The sequence below is a fragment of the Strongylocentrotus purpuratus genome, unplaced genomic scaffold (genome assembly GCF_000002235.5).
Source record: "Strongylocentrotus purpuratus isolate Spur 01 unplaced genomic scaffold, Spur_5.0 spur5_scaffold_8, whole genome shotgun sequence".
Classification (NCBI taxonomy): Eukaryota; Metazoa; Echinodermata; class Echinoidea; order Camarodonta; family Strongylocentrotidae; genus Strongylocentrotus; species Strongylocentrotus purpuratus.
Window position 1 is genome coordinate 19,717,145 of NW_022145614.1, and position 22,403 is coordinate 19,739,547.

The 22,403-nt window shown below is 38.6% G+C and overlaps 1 protein-coding gene across 2 annotated transcripts in view; it reads right to left on the reverse strand.

Moving 5' to 3' along the window:
* Positions 1-1,243: 1,243 nt before the first annotated feature.
* LOC100889411 (zinc finger CCHC domain-containing protein 14) overlaps positions 1,244-22,403 on the reverse strand; it is a 45,439-nt gene continuing 24,279 nt past the window's right edge. Inside the window, exons 6-14 of one of the 2 annotated variants that reach the window (XM_011675261.2) lie at positions 11,564-11,639; positions 10,891-11,036; positions 9,178-10,011; positions 8,393-8,453; positions 7,703-7,958; positions 6,755-6,843; positions 5,899-6,149; positions 3,636-5,186; positions 1,244-2,824 (exon numbers count right to left, since the gene is read on the reverse strand). In XM_011675261.2, coding sequence (XP_011673563.2) covers positions 2,760-2,824; positions 3,636-5,186; positions 5,899-6,149; positions 6,755-6,843; positions 7,703-7,958; positions 8,393-8,453; positions 9,178-10,011; positions 10,891-11,036; positions 11,564-11,639 — 3,329 coding nt within the window. In that variant the 3' untranslated portion in view covers positions 1,244-2,759. Of the gene's footprint in view, positions 2,825-3,635; positions 5,187-5,898; positions 6,150-6,754; positions 6,844-7,702; positions 7,959-8,392; positions 8,454-9,177; positions 10,012-10,890; positions 11,037-11,563; positions 11,643-22,403 lie in introns of both variants that reach the window. The other variant, XM_011675253.2, reaches the window with a different exon arrangement.

Sequence of the window (22,403 nt, forward strand, 5' to 3'; positions counted from 1 at the left end):
GGTTTGAGCTCAAACCTCCTTTTGTTTCGCCAAACCTCCTTTTGTTCTTTACAAACCAGGTTTGTAAAAAACGCGTAAAACGCGTCATATGACGTACGAAAACCAAGGTTTGTCGACAAACCTCTTTGGTGAATTCGGGCCACTGAGAGTTAAGTGTTTGCAATTCAACATTGCTGAAGTGTTAAAGATTTTTTCCTTCCCTTCAGCGTATTGCATACCAAAAAAAAAGACAAGACTATCAAAAGTACTCTCCGAATGACATCAATACAAAGCACCAACATGCATGCTTTTTAAAGTTATTCATGCATAGCATGACACATAAAACTTGATGTGATATTTGCCCCCACACTCATCACTTTCTATTAATTTCTTAGGTAACAATAGAGATAAAAACTGTCTGTACATTTACATATATTACAATACAAAGAGATGTAAAGAACTAAAAAATATCATCTAGGTCTTGTTTCCTTGGTAATGAAGTGCCTGTTAGTGTCTCCATTAAATACAAAGCGAATGTGAGATTTCTAACATGCACTCAATCCCAGCAAGGCACTTCTAAGAACACAAAACAATTAACCCTACATTTTGTTCTAAATTTCACTTTTTGGTGTATAAACTCATTATTTATCATCTTACTGCAAGCCTGATCCGGACTTTCACAGTCCCCTTCCCTTGCCATACTATTACTAAAAAATAATAATTAAAAAAACATTACATCCTTCCTTAATAATAATAATAATAATAATAACTTCTAAAATATTTATCAAAAGATTGATGTAAATATTGATAGCTTCCATGAAATGATAGTTTATGATTTTGCTCAAAAAGTTTTGTGGCAGCTATTGTAGTCTACCAAATCATATCATATGTGTTTACGAACCGAAAAGGCATGATACTTAAATACATGTTATAACAATTTTGGATAAAACCTTACGGGCCCTCAACAGATGATGTAAATTTTGTTACAAAACAATACAACTCCTGTCCCCACATGGGTTAGAAGTAGTCTAGTTAGAAGCAGAGTTTAGTATTTAAAAGACCAACACAATAATGCAGAGTTGATCCAGAGAGAGAGAGAGAGGGAGAGAGAAAGTGAAATGCCCTTTTATGCCTCCAAATCATTGAATCATATTACACATTTCTTGACACATTTTATGAAAGTACTCAGAAGAATGCTGTAACATAAGTATCATCAGGAACCTCAACCGTCTTGATCAAAAGTATCACCAAAAGTGAAAAAACAATCATACCTTGCACGCCTCATAAAAACTGTTCATTTTGAGAACTAGATTCAAGCACTCTATATGCCTTGATACCCATAAATATCGACATTTAAGTAGAATGACACACACTTGAACTGGGGGGTGTTTCACAAAACTTGTCATCAGTGCCAAATGACAGTTTTTGTTATAAGCTACTGAAATCCTTGCTTCTGATTGGTTAGCAGCAGATTTATCACTGATTTTTGTCATTTGTCATTGAAAAAAGGCTTTGTGAAACGGGTCCCTGGTGTTGAAACTGAAAGTCATCATATCACAAATTTTAGGGATGTCAGAATCGCAGGATAATATGACAGTGCCTACATTCATTTGTCTTTTTCTGATACATACATTATTTCAAATATATATACGAATACAGCCTCTTTCTGGAATAAGAAGACTATGAATACTGTTAAGTTATTTTTTATAAATCAATGAGCTTAAAGGTCATAGGTCATGTATTGGTATAAACATTGAGTTCCATTTTCATTTTAATAGCCATTATAATGTACAAGTAATCCAACAAATATGGCTCATATTAATAATAGAAAAATGTACAAACCGTAATTTCAAGCCTGGCATATTACAAAATATACGAAATTTCCTTGCGAAAGATGCAAATAGATTTGGCAACGACTCTCATTACAGGGTGTTTTGATTGAATGTAGATGCAGCAATGATGAAAGATAACATGTACATGTATGCATGTGTTCAGACGTGGAAGTATAATGAACTCCAAAACATCTGGCTCTTTCAGTATCAGGTCACTATGATTGTCTTTTGATTACGTTTAACAAATTAAAAAAAATGAAATTTGAATTTAATATCTTGATATATCAACAGTGATTTTTCTGACATGTCTTCAATACCGGTGATGATTTTTTTTTAAATAACAGAAGAAAATTAAAGTGATTGTCAATGATATTGCATGGCTGCCTTTTTTTAATGTGCAGGTCTTTAAAGTAACAACACAATGGAATTATATCTAACAATGCCCAGGTCTGTTGACAGACAGTATACACTAAAAATAAGTCTTTTTATATTCAACACTAAGAACTAGACATGATTCTTTCAAGATGTTTCCTTTTATAAAATGAAGAGATCAATTCATAAAAATAAAAAAAATCAGATACCTTAATCAACTTTGCATGAATCTCTGAATCATCTGCACCTTTCAAATAATATTGCTCACACTCGAACTATCATCTCTCGAACTGTCCAATAAAAATCTTTACCACGTACGAGGAATATCTCGAGAAAAGTCAACAGAGGTGCAATGCTCTCACACTCGCCATGTGGAATACTGCACAGACAAATAAATACTACTGGCAAAAAAAAATCTTCCGTCAGCGTTTTAAAAAAGTACCCTTGCTTCGAGCAAGACATGACATGATAAAATGGTGGTTAGGAGAAGTCCAGAGGATTCTGAAAAGCACAAAGACGACCTATCCATTGGAAGGAATCGTTACCCGGGGTAGGGTAGGGTTGGTGGATCCTGTGTTAGCTATCAGATGTATTCTCACCTATGTCGGACGTTGACGACTTGTAATTCAGCCGGTAGTGACCTGTAGAGTGATGAATGAAGCAATACAAAAACACCTTGTTTAAAAAGGGGATGAAAGGTTAATATAACAGCTGAATTTTCAAGAGAGAAGACTGGTGTGTTTAGGAAATAAATCCTGCATTTCACATTGGGATTATTCCTGCTATAATGTTCTTTAAAGCCCCACTGCACTACTTATAGCCACTTGCGCTCTCTTGCGCTCACTTGCGCAAACAATGCCTAATCGGTGCCCCGTCAGTCCCCCATGGTCCCCTTTTTCTTGTGTTAATTAAGAGCTGATTTGATGAGATAACCACCTGCCAGTGACCTTGCATGGAGGTCTAATCCTCCTGGCCAAACTAGTGCAGACGGGCTTTAAGTGGATCTAATGTCATTGATTGAAAGACTATTATAGAATCTAAAGGAATCAATAGTAGGTGGGATCTTGCATACACGTGTCAGCAAACTTTTCATTTCTTCCCATACAAGTAGTGAAAAAAATGACGGTGCTGAATTCACAAACTATTGAGAAAACATACAGAACGATTCATTAGATTGTGTCATAAAAGTAACACTTATTACCTTTTCTAATCTGTAAGGCCAGTATTCTACTAAATTTGAAATCGATGCTGAGTTGAGGTTCAATATCAGGTTTAACAAAGAATGTTAGTCTGATGGCTACGTTTTCCTTTTGTTAAAAATGTAGATTCATGGTAGGTTTTAACTGAATCAGTAGACTAGGGACCTAAATGTTCAACACATATGACTGAATTTCATGGGATTTCAATGTCTTTTGCAAATTAATAGAGGCACAGCAAACAAGTACTACTCACTATTATGTGTAATGGACTCCATAGTGGCTTCTCTGCATTCGCTGGCTCGATGTCCCTGGCCACCACAGTTGAAGCAGGTCATCTGTCCTTTCTTAGATCCACCTCCCCCTCCCCCTCCTCCTCCTCCTCCCCCTCCACCATGGATCCCATGGCCTCTATGGCCCATACCAAGTCCACTGGGATACATCTGAGCACCAGGTGGCATCATGCCAAACTGTGGGTTCCCTCCATATATCATGTCCTGCAAGGCACCCTGGAGGGGCGAGGGTGGCATGGGAGGGGGGTATCGAGGGCCGTTGCTGGGGGGCATGTTGGGCGGCGGAGGGGGGTTCCCCATCATGCTGTTGGGGGTTCCTGGAGGCATCATGTTGCCCTGGTGGTAGAAGTTGGGGAAGTTGAGCTGGTTGGGACTGGCCATGTATGTTGCAGGATGGTTAAAGTGGACCATGTGGGAGGAGGATGACGACAGGTTGATGTTGTTGCTGCTACTGATACTGCTGTTGCCATTACTGTTACTGCTGGGTGCAATGGTGGAAGTATGATGGTTGGCTTGACCACACTGACCATTGCAGCCACATGATGTGCAGCTGTTGTAACTGGCTAGGTTATTGTTGCAAGGTGTGCTGTCAGAACTCACCCCCAGGCTTTGCTTGGACGTGGTAACGTAAGTAACTGAAGTGGGTGCTATGTAGCCATCGGTCGCTGGTAGCGTGAGGGAATGCAGGGGATTTGGTATCAGCTGGACAGGGCCAGGGTTGTGAACAGTCTTGGAGGTAGGGTTGGCCTGTGGATGCTGTGGCATGACTGGCATGGGGATATCATTCCTTGTCTGCAGGGTTCCTGCAGGTATAGGAGGGGACGGTGAAGCTAAGGACCCCCTTGCTCCACCAACAGCCTGCTGCACTACCACCTTAGACGTCCTGAAGGCCCCTCCACCTTCCCCATCACCTTGTATGTACTGCACTGTGTGAACGCTTTGTTTGTTGTTGCCCTGCTTGATATGGAACATGTGTGGCGTGAAGGCTGCACCTGCTATTACGGGACTGTCCAACTGGTGCAGCTGTCCAGAGCTACCATCAGGACTAACAACCTGCGGCAGCTGCTTTCCCATCACCACCGTGGGTTGCAGAGGCTGGGACGGCATGGCATTCATCCTCGGCTGCATTTGTTGTGGCGGTTGCTGCTGCATGTGGGGTTTCTGTGGCAGAAGCTGCAGCTGAAGTTGCTGCTGTGGGTCGTTGTTGGTGGGTTGCTGTTGCTGTTGCTGCATGGGACTTATGAGAGTCCCAGCCTGAGGTATAACAGCGACCTGTCGTAGATCTCCAGGAGGAATCGGAGACCTGTCACCTTGCCTGCCAGCATCTACACCTACAGACTTGACCACCTGGCTGTAGGGGAGAGATGTAGCTGATGGCTGGTTGCGGATCATGGCCACTTGCTCCCTGGGGCTGCTTTGAGGTGACTGCATACCAGCAGGTTTTTCTTTCCCCATGGCTTGATTCTGGAGAGTCTCAGCACACGACGTAGCAGAACTTTCACTTTCTTCAGAATCTGGTGTTAAAAAAGAAAGAAAGGAAAAAAAGACGAGAAAGTATTTATGAAAGTATGATTAATCCATCAACGTATCATCTGTTCATGTTTATTTTGAGCACAAACGTCATGGTATAACTTATATTTTGACAGACTGTTGGTCTAAAAATTCCTATATGGAGTCTCAGCCTTGGCACTAATGTCTTTGGACAAGGCATTAATCTGTACTTGTCTTTCTCAACCGAGGTGAGGTAAGTGGACACCACGTAGGAAGAATCTCTTGAATGCCTACAACTCAGCTAAAGCCTGCCCTGGATAGTACTTTGTAGGTACCTGGAGCATCTCTTTGGGTTAGATAAGTGCACATTACACAAGGAGCTGGGGGTGTTCCACAAAGATCTTAAGATGAACTCAACTCCAAGTTAGACTTAAACATTATGGAGAACCACTTGTAGCCTTAAAATACAATATATTCAAAAGCGAAAATTGAAGTACTTTAGACTTTTCATAAATTTCATGTCAAGAACATAAAACCTCCATGATAATAGAAAATATGAAATATTTAAATCAAATTTTTTTTTTTTTAATTAACTTTTACAAAACATTTTCATAGATGCCAACAGCTTTCCATAATTGTTTTAAGTCCAACTTAGAGATAAGTTCAAATTAGGATCTCTGTGATACTTGCCCCTGGTAGTCTCATGGTCCAGTAACACTCCAATCAACTACCTACCTCGATCGTTTTCATCCGAGCTGTCTCTGGGGCTGGAAGGCGGTGAGGAGCACTCCGAACTGGTGAGCTCTCCAGGCTGCTGGTGCTGCTGTTGTAGGCTTAAGATGTGAGCTGCAGCCATGTGCGGCATCATGGTGCCGGCAGACCCAGGCGGTGGAGGGGGCATGAAGAAACCATGGGTGACCCCCATGTTGGGGTGCATCCCCATGGCTTGAGGGCTCAGCCCATTGTACAGATGCAGGTCATTTTTTCTAATGGAAAAGAACAAGGGGTACTGTTAAGACCACAGTTAAATGATGTGGGATGTTAACACAAGAATGAACCTTATTAACACGATTAACAATGATCAAGAAATCAGTTCTTAAAAGGGAATAAACCCAATACATACAACTGACCCAAGAGGTAAAAGCAGAAAAATAAATGACCTTTTCTTCAATTCTTCAGATAATGTATCTGTTTTTTTCTTTCTCCTGTGTAAAGAATGTTCTATTTTGAGAATTTAGAAAAGGCCTATTTCAGAGTAAACACAGTGGATGGTAGAGTTCTCAATGTCTGACATCATGCAGACATGATCGCTTTACCGCAAGCATGATTAGGCAGTGCACGTTAAAATTTGTTCGCATATTTGTCTGTATAGATCTATCAGAAACAAGTAATAAATTTTACAGCCAAAGTAGGGTCAGAAATTCAGTAACTAAGTATACTTTTCACAAGCACATATGTATAAGATATATGTAATGTACCTACTGTCTAAATCTAAAACTATCTGCGCATTCATTACGGTGCAAACATAGAACAAAGGGGTGAATAGTTCCATAGGCAGATATTTACTAAATAAAGAAAATGGAGATGTTACCTCAGTTGTTCTAGTTGGGTCTTGATACGTCCTTTTGCACCTTTGACAATATTCCAACGATCAATCTGTTCATCAGAAAGTTTTAGCACCTAGAAATAAATATAACAAGTCATAGCAAGAGAGAATTGGTTAATTTCACAGCTTATACCTCCGCTCTTATTGTATGGCTACTGAAAGAGACATTTTTATCCAGGAAAGGCAAAAGTTTTGGCACTATCTTAGTTTTTTTTCTTCTTTCTCCATATATGCTGTTTAATCACGAAAGATGAGAGAGAGAGAAAGATAGAGAAAGAGAGAGAAAATTTTAAAACCAATTCTGCAATCCCACTAGAATCATGCATTTATTTATTATTAGTCAATCATTAATGCACAAAATGAAATATCCCAAAGACTACTGTTAGTAACTAAATTTATAATTTTTTTATTTTAATTTCTCTCAAATCAAGTTAGGACCCCCCCCCCCCCCCCCGGACAACAAGCCCTTATCAAATAGTCCAAGTATCTCCAACACCTACATAGGAGGTACTACACTTAGGCAGTAGTTGTTCTTAGCTTAGGGGTTATAGCCCGCAGATTAATTGTCCTACGATCCTCTACACTTTTAAATCATCCTGCGATCATTCTTTCATAAAATAACTATCTACTATTGTTTTTCATCACTAGCACAAAGGTAAGAGAACGCTTCAAGTTACACAAACATGTAACTCCATAATTTGCCAAAAGGAGTATTTGATATCAAAATGTTCAGAAAAATGTAGGCTTTCCACGAAACAAAAAGACTTAACTCCACCGAACACCTCATTGAAGTCAATTACTAGAGAAACATAGACTTAACTCCTTAAGGCCCAAGCGCACAGTGACACATAAACCACTTTTTCTCAAAATGGCCAAAATAGAGTTGCGTCTTTGTGTCACTGACCCCTCCACGTGGTTCCTATAGATAGTTACCTGATCAAAGCTCATCCCTTCAAAGAGGTAGGCATACTTGTGGAGCCGCTGCTTCTTGAGCCACTCATGGATGATGGGGGCAACCGCGTCCCTACCCGAGGGTACCAGGCCAGCCTGGGGGGAGTTCAGGGGTACTGGATACCGGAAGATGGGGGACTGGAGGGGCGAGATGCACACGTGGGTGGTGGACGGTGCCGAGGCGTACAGCGAAGCGGTGTGGGTGGGAGGGTTCCCTGGTGGGGTGAATGACTGAGGCCTACAAGGAGAAATAGTTACAGGAATATTTTTCTCATTTTGATAGTTTTATATTGTAACAATAAGCAAGTCATTTGTCAAGGACATCAATAAGAAGAAACAACAATAAAACAGGAAGAAAGAAAAAACTACTTACATTTGTTTATGGCAAGTCAATACAAACAAAAGAAAAAAACTCTCATATACAGCTCCCAAATCACAAAAAACCAGGTCGTAGAAGGAATAGGGAAAGTCAGTAAATTGTGTAGAATGAGATTAACCTTTGGTTCACATAATGTAAAAATAAACTATTAAAATCATTACTATGTCAAGGCTACAGTACTTATTTTCCTTAGATATGTTGTATTTTAATGACAACCTGTATCAACTAGTGAGTTGTGAGATTTAATTCTAAAGCCCCGGACCTGGCACCAATATTTATTCCTGGATTCTTACCAATTCTGTGGGGGCTTTGGTTGCACTGATTTATAGGACTGCTGCGACACAGCTACAGGATCTGGGAAGAAACAGATATGCAACAGTAATTAAGATTCAGGAAAAAAAATACTTAAAACATTTTGGGGGCTACTTTCAAGCTTGCTTGCATGAAAATAACACTCTTTATTTTGTTTTGCATTGAACTCTATGCAATTTTGGGGGGCTCTTTTATGACTTTTAGGGGCTCTTTTTGGCATCTCGGGGGCTACTTTGCCCCGAGCCCCCATGTATTTTTTTCCCTTTTAAGATTTGTTATGATAGATTCCCCAATAAAGTTCAAAGTAGATTCACATCATAGACTGAGAAATAGCACTTAATTAAAGACTTGTTAACATATGCCTCGTTTAACTGTGACATTAAAAGAACAATATTTAAGTGAATGACAAATGTGCACAACAAAGGTCCTATGCATTTTAACTTTGCTCTGTGTTAAAAGATACAGAAGGGTAAAGCATATTATACTTATCTCATCTTAAAAAGATAACACAGCGGAGTACCGTGACACATCTTCACGAGGCTCAAAGCCATAACAAAACTACAATGCATTCATTCAATAGAAACAGGTATTCAATTGATGATGATATCTATTACATTTGTAATTTAAAGGGAACAAGACATTACGATAAAAATTGTCAAAGTCCATCATTTCATTCAATCTTTATAACTATCAGAGAATTTCTGCTGGCATGTCTTTTCTATGGCTAGAGTTACTTGCAAGCCCTCTTGACAATATCAATATTTACCTGAGTTGCTTCCTGCATTTGTGTACTGCTCTGAAGGAGTAGGAATGAAGACCATACTAGACACAGTCTGATAGTACACAGAGTTGTTGCCAGCACTGGTGGTCGTCACTGTCGCAGTTACCATTGAGTTGTTGTTGGAAGGCATAGACATGTTGCCGCCACCACCGTTTGTATTGTTGGTTGCGCCTTCACTGTTAGGGCCGCTGCCATTGTGAGCTTGCACTGACGCGGGAAGGTTGACTTGGTGGTGGTGTTGTGAGATGTGGAGTTGATTGACGGAGGCAGTGAGGTTGTGAGTTGGCGTGCCAGGTGGCGGTGGTTGGTGTAGTTGCTGTTGTTGTGGTGGGGGTGGTACTTGTTGTTGCTGCAACTGGGGGTTACCGGGGCTGAGCAACTGCGGATGGTGGTGATGGTGCTGCTGCTGTTGCTGGACTTGTTGCTGTTGTTGCTGCTGTTGCTGCAACTGTATATGGGCATGGGACTGCATCTGCATGTGGGGGTGTTGCGGCGAGAGGTGAGGGTGCGGTGAGACGTGACCCTTAATATGTTGGGATTGCTGATGCTGCTGCTGCTGATGCTGCTGCTGTATGTGCACGTTGGGGAACTGCTGCGGCTGTGGATGTCGTAAGTGAATGGACGGTTGTTGCTGGTGTTGTAGCACTTGTTGCATGGAGTGTGGTTGGATAGATTGCTGCATCTGAGCCAAGGCGGCGGTGGGAAACACCTGTGTCTTGTTCATACCGGCTGCAAACTGCTCTAGCTGCTTGTTGAGTTCAGCCGGGTTGGGCACCAGGGCTGGCAGCTGGACCGCTGGAAGGGGTGGCTTTGGTTTATCTGTTTACAAAAATAAATGAACATATATCATCAACATGACTAACAAATGAAGAAGTTGACACATATAGATGTGAGTAGGACCATTGGTCAGCTCTCTGGTGTGCCTATACAATGACTCAGGGTTCTATCCTGGGCCATGATAGCAATGCTTAGTTTCAGTCCAAACGCATTGTCAGATTGTCACACAACCTCTCATCTTAAAAAAAAATGATTTGTCTCCTCCTGTGATCAAAATCCCAACATACAGGCTGATATAAAGGTTTAGATCTGGAATAGGTGAAAACAATTGGTAAGGTAATGCTTTGTAATATTATGTAATTAAAGTCCCATGGAAAGGATGTCCAGTCCTTTTATTTATTGCGACTTCCAATAAAATTTAAAACTCCCCCATACAAAATATTAGATATGTACAAGATAACCAAATTACTCAAAATGACATCCATTCTAAAGTTTCTTTCAAAATAAAAATTACATGACTAGTACCCATATCCCTTTGCTACCACCAGGAGTCCAACATGAGTATCAGCTTATTTAACAAGGTTTAAAGATAAAGTTGAGTTCTGGTCATGCGATTGTATTGTGAAAGAAACGATGTGTGTACTGTTAGGTTCTGGAGTGATCAAAATGTTAAGAAATTTGGCCCAGTCTTGATAAAAGTAACAAGAACTGTATACTGAAATATGTATATGGGACTACACAAACATGTGGCATAAAAAATGTTACATGCCATATTTAGAATATTAAGGCATTTGAAGAGTCATGCTTTTCAAGGAACATTTTTCCTCTGATGTTCTTCCACACTTCCATAATAACAATGATAACGCTCACAAATTATTTTTCACCTCTTCCCAGAACTCAACATTCTCCTTAAGTACTCACCAGCAGGTGGGGCTGTGGGAGACATACAGCGATGATGGCTGGCGTCTTGTTGCATACCACAGCTATTGCCATCGCACACGTTAGAGCAGAAGAACTGTATCACATGGTCACACTGGAGTATATGCGGAGGCAAGGCTGACAATTGTCTGTATACAAAAAGGGGGAAATGAGACACAAGGCTTAGATATGGAAGTGGTTTCAAGTAGCCATAAGCTTTAAGGCTGTGTGTTCTCTTGGAGATCATATATGTATTAATTTGTTTTGGTATAAATATGTACATAACAGAAACAAATCACAATGGTGTTGTTGTTTATTGGTTTCCCTGCAACGACAACAAGAAAAGAAACATATCGTAACTTATTTATTCTAACTTATTTATTCTCTTCAATTGTCTTCTCTTTTCCACCGCTTTTACTGTAATTTAAACAGTACGTTCTCTTGGAGAAAAAATTAAAATACATATTTTGTTGTTGTGTATGTACAAAACAGAAACAAACCACAATGTTGTTCTTGTTATTGGTTTCCCTGCAACAACAACAATAAAAGAAACATGTCGTAACTTATGCATCCTTTTCCTTTGTCTTCTCTTTTCCTCCGCTTTTATTAGAAATACAATCCTAAAAACAAAACATTGATGTCAATTTGTCAATATTCATAGTAGGAAGGCACTTACTTGGTATATTCCACTATTTCAGTTTGAGTCTTCTCTCCCTGTTCGCCCGGTGGGGTCATGCTGAAAATCCTCTTTCCTGCTTAGAATGGAAAAGAACAAGAAAGGACGAAATAGAGACAATCAGTATGCTTCATGCAGTTTTATTCCGAAGGATTAAATATCACTGGGTAGGCGGCAAAGAGAGTGACAAGGGGGATCTATAGTGAGTTTTCCATTTAATTTGAAAGCACTATTTAATCTTTGATAACACATGTTGAAAATTCAGTCCATAAAGTCATGGAGAATGATATAATCTCCCGGGATTCCTGTGAAATTACTCCTCCACTTATGAATATATTCATACCCTGGTGAAGTTCTTTATAATTTTTTTTTTCTCTTTTCAAGATAAATATTTGTCATTCTTCTTTAAACATTCAAGGATGGTTTTGCTAACCCATTCAACAATTCTACTGCTATCATGACTACTTGTAACTAGATGGAATTTTGACTGCGCGCAGTCGAAAATGATGCCTCCGCCATAGAGCAATTTAAACAAGTTTGGAGTTTAAATCTCCAGTGGTTCTTGAGATATCATGATAACAATCTCAATGTATGGAATTTCATAAGTTGACCTCTGTGACCCTTGACCTTTGACCTACGTGCTCCAAAATCTAATCAGATTGTCTTCCTATGGTGATACACACTATCATTAAGTTTGAAGTTTAAATCTCCAGTGGTTCTTGAGATATTATGATATGGTGATACATACTATCATTAAGTTTGAAGTGAAAATTCTCCAGTGGTTCTTGAGATATCGCGATAACGATCTCAATGTACGGAATTTCATAAGTTGACCTCTGTGACCCTTGACCTTTGACCTACGTGCTCCAAAATCTAATCAGATTGTCTTCCTATGGTGATACACACTATCATTAAGTTTGAAGTTTAAATCTCCAGTGGTTCTTGAGATATTATAACGATCTCAATGTATGGAATTTCATAAGTTGACCTCTGTGACCCTTGACCTTTGACCTACGTGCTCCAAAATCTAATCAGATCGTCTTCCTATGGTGATACATACTATCCTTAAGTTTGAAGTTTTTACATCTCCAGTGGTTCTTGAGATATCATGATAACAATCTCAATGTATGGAATTTCATAAGTTGACCTCTATGACCCTTGACCTTTGACCTACGTGCTCCAAAATGTAATCAGATTGTTTTCCTATAGTGATACACACTATCACTAAGTTTGAAGTTTAAATCTCCAGTGGTTCTTGAGATATCATGATAACAATCTCAATGTATGGAATTTCATAAGTTGACCTCTGTGACCTTTGACCATTGACATACGTGCTCCAAAATCTAATCAGATCGTCTTCCTATGGTGATACATACTATCCTTAAGTTTGAAGTTTAAATCTCAAATGGTTCTTGAGATATCGCGCTAACAAACTCAATACAAGGAATTTCATAAGTTGACCTCTGTGACCTGTGACCTTTGACCTACATACTCCAAAATCTAATCAGATCGTCTTCCTATGGTGATAAATACTATTCCCGAGTCTTAAGTTTAAATCTTAAATGGTTCTTGAGATATTGTGATAACGGTCAAACGGGATGGACGTACGGACGGACAACCCGAAAACATGATGCCTCCGGCACCACCTTCGGTGGCGGAGGCATAAAATTGATAAATACTTGTAGGACCGTTATAAAAACATAAATAACTAACAACTAAAAATGTTATTTATTGTAAGCCAAGACCTGATTTTAAATACACTAATATGGCAGTTTGGTCATATACAAGAATGTGCCAAGCCTATGGACAAGTAGCCCTTTTATATTTCATTTTGAGCCCCAAAAATTCCATTCCTCATAAAATTCTGAAGGGAACAAACCCATTTATTAGTACATACAGGTAGCTGTTGCTTTTATATAAAAAATTGTATAACACAATTTACACAAACGATCACTCCTTTAATGATGAATGAAAATTTGATAACAAATGTGGGGATTGGTGGGAAGAGTAAAAATCAAAGTCAACAGTACATTAAGCAAATCTATAATAGCTACATGTACATCATATCATCATAACATATTCGTATTGTGAACTCTTGTCCATTAAGATAACATTATAGATCTCTCAATACAAAAATTACACTAGATCAAGTCCCGATACTTGATAAAACAGATTGTTTACACATCTATATCTCATTAAATATCTTTGAGTGATTCTTCTTGCCAAGTACTTTGACCTTTGTCACTGAGCTAGCATACATGTACACTGTACCATGAAACAACACATTCCATCTTTGATAGCAGTCATGTTTGCTTTTATACAACCCTTCACACAAGATAATTTTTTACAAAATGTCAAGAAATATTGTATCCTTTTTTAAAATCACATACTCAGAGCACAAGGAATTCTAAAAAGAGAAGAAATCAGAAGATAATTAAGTTGTGTGGTTTCAGGTGTTTATTTTTCATATCTTATTCGCTTAATATGTGACGGCATCAGTGATAAATACCATAGCTGTTACCCATTATGAATACCCTGTCATTTCGAAATCTGGAAAATTATTCTTTGTGAAAATATGCTAAAGTCGGAGAGTCTGGGACAAGGTGTTACCAAAAATTACCAAATGTTAAATACTAGGGGTAACAGTGAGCACTAAAAAAAAACTGCATCAAACAAAATCCCTCCCCCCTCCTTTTGAGTAAGAAAATTGGGGGAAAATTGGGAAAATAACGGAAAATAACAGAAAGATCGGGGTAATATCAAGAAGGAAAAACAAAAATCAGGAAAATATCAAAAAATCAGGAAACCGATTTAAATCGGGTAATTATCAGGCCTGAAATACTTGATCAGTTGATCTTTCTTCACACAAATTGGCTCAATTCAAGTGAAAACCAGATTAACAACAATGCGCTGTCAGTACCTGCACTTCAACGTCCATGTAACTGACATTTAACGCTCAACCACTGGCAAATACGGAAGACTGTATACAAACAGCACTGAGAACATCCATCTATAGCTACTGTTCTTCAATCTGCTGTGTGTCAGATTCGGTCACTGTGCGCTGCTTTCCATATGGTTGCAATTAATCTCCTTCCAGACTTTGACATTTAAATTTCTTGTTTTCTCTTAAATCTATACTGTCCAAATCTGAACATTAATCATGATATTTTTGATATTTCAGTCAGATGCATCTTTTCGTAATACATGGGTAAAATGTGGAATCTTTTCTATACATCTGAAGAGACGACACAGGTCTACTGTAATCCTAAAATACATGCAGATTAAAATAATAATGTTTGAAAGACTGAAAGCAGGCTATAATTGTTCCATGGTTGAGTGGTGATGGGAAAAGAGGCTAATGTGTCTCACATCACACATTTAACATGTATGACCTATAAAGGCTATATACAACATCCTCCGGCACATGAATGATGGATGTTTCACACATGTGGAGACAGAGTCTTTATATCATAAAGAGCAATATGGAATCTACTTGAAACATGAAAACATGTTCGCACAATTACAAAACATGTGGTTTTATGTCATTCTGAAAAGTTTATTCACCTCATATGGCACACAATTTTTAGTTTTTAAATATTTGTTTGACTCAATAGTTATACAAATAATGAACTGCACTGAACTAGAGAATCATTAGCCCATGTGTTTGTGAACAGTATCCTTCATTAATTTCCTTTCCCACATCTCAAATATTCATTTAAGTTCAAGTGCATGTAACAAAGCTAATTTTAAATTCAATTTTAAAAAGAGATGATTGGTAAGTACTGCAAAATCGAGAATAGCAACGAATACAGACATATTAAACCTTTCCGTCTTCACATCGGAGAAAATCGTAAGAATGAACATAAAGCCCCCGCCTACCCCCCCCCCCAAAAAAAATATATATATAACAAAAATAAATAATAAGTAATAAATAAATAAATAGTGATTCTAATAAGCGCTATATAAAAACTGAGTATTATTATTATTATTATAAGAATACATGAAACAACATTTTTCAGAATTACTTGGAGGTTAAATTTTTTTTAAAGGCTGAATTCTCTTTTGAAACACCCGGAAATCTGTTTGGCTAAACAAACATGCTTATTATTATTCAACTACAAAAGGTAAATACTACCACGACGATTGGTCAACTAAATGTAATAAAAAATGTAAATTCCCCTTTTTTATCAATGTTTTTACCCAATATTACACTACAGGTGCCTCTATTTAAATACACTGCATTAGCTCCGAGTCCTATACATGTTCATACCCACACACTCCTCATCACGTAAGCCACACAGAGAAATGGTACAGCTGGTTTTACATGTTGACATTTACGCAAAGCCTAAAAGGCTAAAGACCATTTCATACATCAAAGCAATAAAATTCTATTCCATTTTTCTGCACATTACGCAGCCTACACGTACGTTCTAAAAATACACCATGTTGCAAAAGAGGCACAATAACCCAGGGATGGAATGACCCTATTAAAGCAGCTAAGTGCAAATGCAGATTGTTACCATGGAGACGATTGTTTCCTTCAGTTTGTAACCTGGATTTCTATTATTCTGTTTAATTCAGCATCATTCAATCTTTTCCAATGTGCTCGGTTTTGCATTTCTTTTTTTAATACTACAAAACTGTACGCTGCATTTAACTTTTTATTCATTTGTCATTGAAAGTAGAGCTCTTGGTGATTTTTATTTTCTTCCAAGTATTAGGCCTAATTTTAAAGAAAATTTTAGGCCTCAAAGCCTGTCTGTACTAGTTTGGCCAGGAGGGATTGGACCACCCAGAGTGGTCATTGACAGGTGGCTATCTCATCAACTCAGGTCTCAATTAGGATCGTGGGGAACCAATGGTCACTGATTAGGCATCGTTTTCTTTATAGAGGGAGCAAGTACCTACAAGTAGTACAGTGGGGCTTTAAGAAAAAAAGCATAAATGTTGGTAGGAGGATTTTGTACAGAATTTTAAAAATTATATTCTGATCTACTCTGTAGCCACTGTTCAAACTGGATTCAACATTTCAATGTAGATCTTGTTTTGACGTATTCCTACCTCACACATCCACCCCATGATCTTGTAACTTCTCGTTTTCTAACTTTAAGCCATTTTCTCCATTTACTTACATGTAAATCAATGAAAAGATAGTTTCTGTTTCAAGATCCAGGGACATTAACTCTGTGTAATAATAAGTTACTGTCCTTGCATCTCTGAACTAATGATATGCTCTTGAAGCAATGATGAGGGAACAAGTACCCATACTGTGCCTTCCCATCTGTAACAGGTCAACCCATACTCCATAGCCTTAAAGGGAAGCAAGACACTTCACATGCAATTGTACATCACCTCTTCAACATTCAGCACCCCCTGTTTAAAGACCCCCTACTGTGTATACAATATTCCACCCTCCCCCACCCGAACAAGGCTGTAAGTTCCATTCAATAGGAAGACACACCATTTTATAAAGTGGGAATAAGTTACATGTACATATACTGTTTTCACACTGGCAATATTTTGCTTAACCCCGTACTATAGGTGGGGTTAAAGGTATCTTAACCCCACCTATAGTACGGGGTTAAGCTTATTCCACTTTCTTTTCACACTGGCAAAATGTTGCTTAACCCCGTACTATAGGTGGGGTTAAAGGGGGGGTTTTAGCCCCACCTATAGTACGGGGTTAAGCTTATTCCACTTTCTTTTCACACTGGCAAAAATTTGCTTAACCCTGTACTATAGGTGGGGTTAAAGGGGGGTCTTAGCCCTACCTATAGTCCGGGGTTAAGCCTATTCCACTTTCTGTTCAGACTCATTTTTACTAAAGTGGGCTAACCCCACCTATAGTACGGGGTTAACTAACCCTGCAAAATAGCAGGACTAACCTCGCAATTGTGGTGCTAACTCCTGCTAACTCCGCAATTGCGGTGCCAAGCAAATGAATGAGAACAGAAACGAAAAATAGTCCGGGACTACGCAGTGAAGCGAATTAATGAATTCCATGGCCATGGCTAGTACGGGGCTAAGGCATTGCAGTGTGAAAAGCCAAAAAAAATAGTCCGGGGTTAAGGATAGTACGGGGCTAAGCAAAGTACGGGGTTAAGCAAAACCAGTGTGAAAAGAGTAATACTGTACTTTCCTGATTGTAGTGCATGACCTTAAATTAAGGTCAACCTGCAGCCTTAAAGGTATAGGACCAGGGTACTAAATGACAAGGGGTAAACATGTAACAGTCACAGGCCTACATTTTGATTGTACAAGTTTGAAATGAGATTGTACAGGTTTGAGAATCAGCTACAGGATAATATTCATTCTCAACAAATCTATGAAATGTTACTCATAAAATTTGTTGAAAATGCTTCAAAAAATGAATCAGACAGCACCTACTGTACCCACGTTCATGAAAGAACCCTAGAATCCTTATTAAAGCAAGTCCTGGAGCTTTGCATACATCAGTTCATACTCATTCCATGTTCCAATTTTCGTTTATGGACCACCTCCATATGCCTACATGGTATGTAAATGTGCAGTAGACTTGCCATGATGCAACCTGTTTTCAGAAACAGTCCAAACGTAGTCGCAGTCACAGGGGAAAAAAGGGTGGACGTCGAAGACTGAAACAAATACCCAATCTCCCTGTCGCATCCAATCTCCCGTTCGCATCCACGTCTTCACCCACAGTTAACTTTGCATTATGGAATGCAAGATCCATTAAGAATAAAATTCCAATTTTATCGGAACTTGTTTTAACTCATGAACTTGACATTTTATGTGTCACAGAGACCTGGTTGACAGGTACTTATCGTGATGACCCACCCATTGCCGATCTTACCACAACTCTCCCAAATTATGACATACATCACATCCCACGTATTGGAAGGGAAGGTGGTGGTGTATGTGTGCTTCTTCGTTCTACCTTCAAAGTTCACAAAACCGAACTTCAATCATTCAATTCTTTTGAATATATTGGTTTAGCTGTATCATCTAACTCTCAAAACCTCTTCGCCTCATCATTCTTTATCGGCCTCAAACAACAAAAGATAAGCAGCATTTGGCACCGATTTTCTTTCGTGAGTTCAGCACCTTCTTGGAGGATATTGCATCTATACCTGGTTTACTTCTCATCGCCGGAGACTTCAACTTTCATGTAGATGACTCGACTGATAGGGAGGCTACTATTTTTACAGATCTCATAACCGCCGCTGGACTTACTCAATATGTAACTGGACCCACCCACAAAGATGGACACACTCTTGATCTCATCCTAACTCGAAATACTGATAACTTTGTCTCAAATTTAAATACTACCAGTTATTTGCCGTCTGATCATTCTGCTGTGATATGTAATTTGAATATTGCGCGACCCAAACCAGCAAAAATCAAAATCTCTTTCCGTAAATTTCGCGATATTGATATTAATGTCTTTCGCAGTGATATATTAAATTCACCTCTGTATAAATCTCCCGCATCTGAATTGGACAACTTGGTTTGTCAATATGACTCTGTTCTAAATGACCTTAAAGACAAGCACGCACCTTTAATAACTCGCACAATCAGGTGTCGTCCTAACGCACCTTGGTTCAATGAAAAATTACATGAAATGAAACGGATCTTACGACGCCTTGAGCGACGTTGGATTGCTTCTAAATTAGAAGTTGACAGACAAATTTTCAAAAACCAATGTTATGAATATAATCGCATGATCAAACAATCTAAACAAAACCATCATTCAAAACAATTTGAAGGTTGTAATTCAAAGCAGCTATTTCAAAAAGTCAACAAATTGTGCACACCAAAAGTACCCAAGGTGTTACCTTCTGGCGATTCTGATCTTTCACTTGCTGAACGTTTTTCTGACTTTTTTACAGACAAAATTCGGAGTATCAAAAATGTTCTTAAGGATTCATCAAAAACGGATGTTTCCATATCCATGCTTGATTCATGCAATTCTTCATTTCCTGAATTCTCACCAGTATCAGAAAATACTGTCAGAGTTATAATAATGAAATCTCCATCAACTTCATGTAGTCTCGATCCGATGCCGACATGGCTGCTTAAGAACTGTTTAGATGAGCTTTTACCAGTCATTACCAAAATTATAAACATGTCTATTCAAAGTGGTCAATTTCCTGATGTTTTGAAATCGGCACAAATCACTCCTCTTTTGAAGAAACCAAATTTGGATTGTGAAATTTTGAAAAACTATCGGCCTGTTGCCAACCTTAAGTTTCTTGCTAAAACAATTGAACGTGCTTGTGCTTCTCAAATTCAGGGCTATCTATCATCAAACAATCTGTGTAGTAAAATGCAATCTGCTTATAGATCTTCTCATAGCGTTGAAACTGCTCTTTTACGTGTATATAATGATTTGTTGTTAGCTGTGGACCAAGGTGATGAAGCTGTTTTAATACTTTTAGACTATTCTGCGGCTTTCGATACTATCAGTCATGATGTTTTTCTTGATCGCTTACGTAATAGATATGGTGTATCAGGTACTGCCTTGAATTGGTTTAAAACCTACTTTATGAATCGTTCACAATCTATTGTCATTAATGACTCATTATCCAAACCTCATGTTCCACTTGAAGGTGTTCCTCAGGGATCCGTCATCGGCCCTTTATCATTTACTCTGTACACTGCACCACTTGAAGATATTATTGGAGCGCATGGTTTAGGCCGAATGATATATGCAGATGACACCCAAGTTTATGTTGTTTTGAAACGTGATTCCGACCATTCTGTTATTACTAAACTTGAAAGATGTATAAATGATATCAAAGCTTGGTCCACTGCTAATGATTTGAAGTTAAATGAGGATAAAACCGAGGTTATACATCTAACATCTCGATTCAGAAAGTCCTCCCATTTACCATCTGTCGAAATTGCTAATGTTCCGATACAACCTGTCAAAAGTGCACGTAACCTTGGTGTCATCTTTGAAAATGATCTTAGGATGGATGATTATATAAAAAATATTTGTCGCTCAGCTTCATATGCCTTGTACAAGATAGGTGGTATTAGAAATTTTCTTGATAAAAAATCTACCGAAACGCTTATACATGCATTTATTACATGCCGTCTTGATCAATGCAACAGCCTTCTTTATGGCCTTCCGGAGTCGCACATTGCAAAACTCCAGAGAATCCAAAACTCTGCTGCCAGGCTTGTAACACGCACACGTTCTTGTGAACACATCACCCCAGTACTTCGCGAATTGCATTGGTTGCCGGTGACGTACCGCATTATGTACAAAATCTTAGTTTTAACTTATAAATGCATTCATGAATTGGCACCAATTTATCTGCTAGAATTAATCGAGGAATACAAACCCTCACGCAATTTACGGTCATCTTCACAATTAAACCTCGTATCTACTTCTGTGTCAACTCTCTCTTATGGTAATCGCTCCTTTCGCAAAGCTTCTGCTGAACTTTGGAACAAATTACCTTTAAATGTAAAAAACTGTCAAACCGTTAACCTATTCAAAACTAGTCTCAAGACACATTTATTCAAAATTGCGTTCGATGATTAATTATCTCTGTTCACTTTGATGTGTATTCCATATGTATTGTTATTTGTAGGTTTATTTGCATTTTAAGTTTTGTATAAGATGTAATTGTATATCAGTCTATTTTGTGTGTATAGCGCTTAGAGACTTCGGTGGTAAGCGCTTTATAAGTAACGTTTTTATTATTATTATTATTATGCAAGCACCCAAGTACAAACCCCTTCATACCCTCCGACCTAAAGGTTTTTGCTCCTGCAATACCGGTATGCATACATATATTCCTGTATGCCATTTCCGTATAGGCCCATTTTCATCAGCTTGAGTTTGCCAAATAACCCGCTATTTTAACTGTCCCGATCGCAAACGAGCCAGTTAATTTGCATTTGCATCATCCCACAGTTGCAGTTAGCGGGGTATTTGGTCGAGAAAATATCCTGAGAAATATTGGTCGTTTCCAAAATATCTTGCTAGGTGGGCTAATTTGCGCCTGTCTGGGCTAGTTTTTGATAAGCATATCGGTCTGGTGATAACGCAATTTTGAGCTTCAGGATAATATCCCGAGTCTGATAATAACTGGTTATTTGGCAAACTCCAGCTGATGAGGACAGGCCTAGGCAGGCCTAATGATCCTGCATTGTCCAGTCAATGACTGAGAAATGCTACGCAGGCAATGGTGGTGAGGGGGAAGAACTACTCACATACTTTACCATCCCAGCGGAAGCTCATAACCTTAGATGAAGGTCAATCCATAAAATACTTCCAATGCATGCCTTCTCTACTTCACCCACTCACCCCCTCTCCCATCCCACAAGGCCCATTAAATGACAAGATATACTACCCCAAGCAATGATGAGGGAAGTTCCACTCACATACTCAACCATCACAACTGTAGTATATGATCTTAACTTAAGGTCATGCCTAGCCTTAAAGGTACACATGTACCATTCATTACATACGTATGTACTACAATGTATATCTGTAAATATATCAATGTAAAATATGAGCCTGGGGATTCCCCCCCCCCCCACACACACACACACACACATTCACACAAATATATATGACTTTTTTGTTTTCCTTTTTTCCAGGCAGTGAAATAACGGTATTCATTTTTTAAAAGCCACAAACCTGCTTCTTGAATATCCTTTATATATTCATGCATATCTTAAGAAATAAGGATATTGTGTGTATATAAAAATTGTTTTAAGTACATTAAACCTGGTTTAACCCCTTATTCTGTTTGCAAGGTTTTACGAAAACTGGCCTAAAATCGATTTCCGACAATCATTTAACAGTTGCCAGGTACAGGCATATTGAACAATCAACAACAAT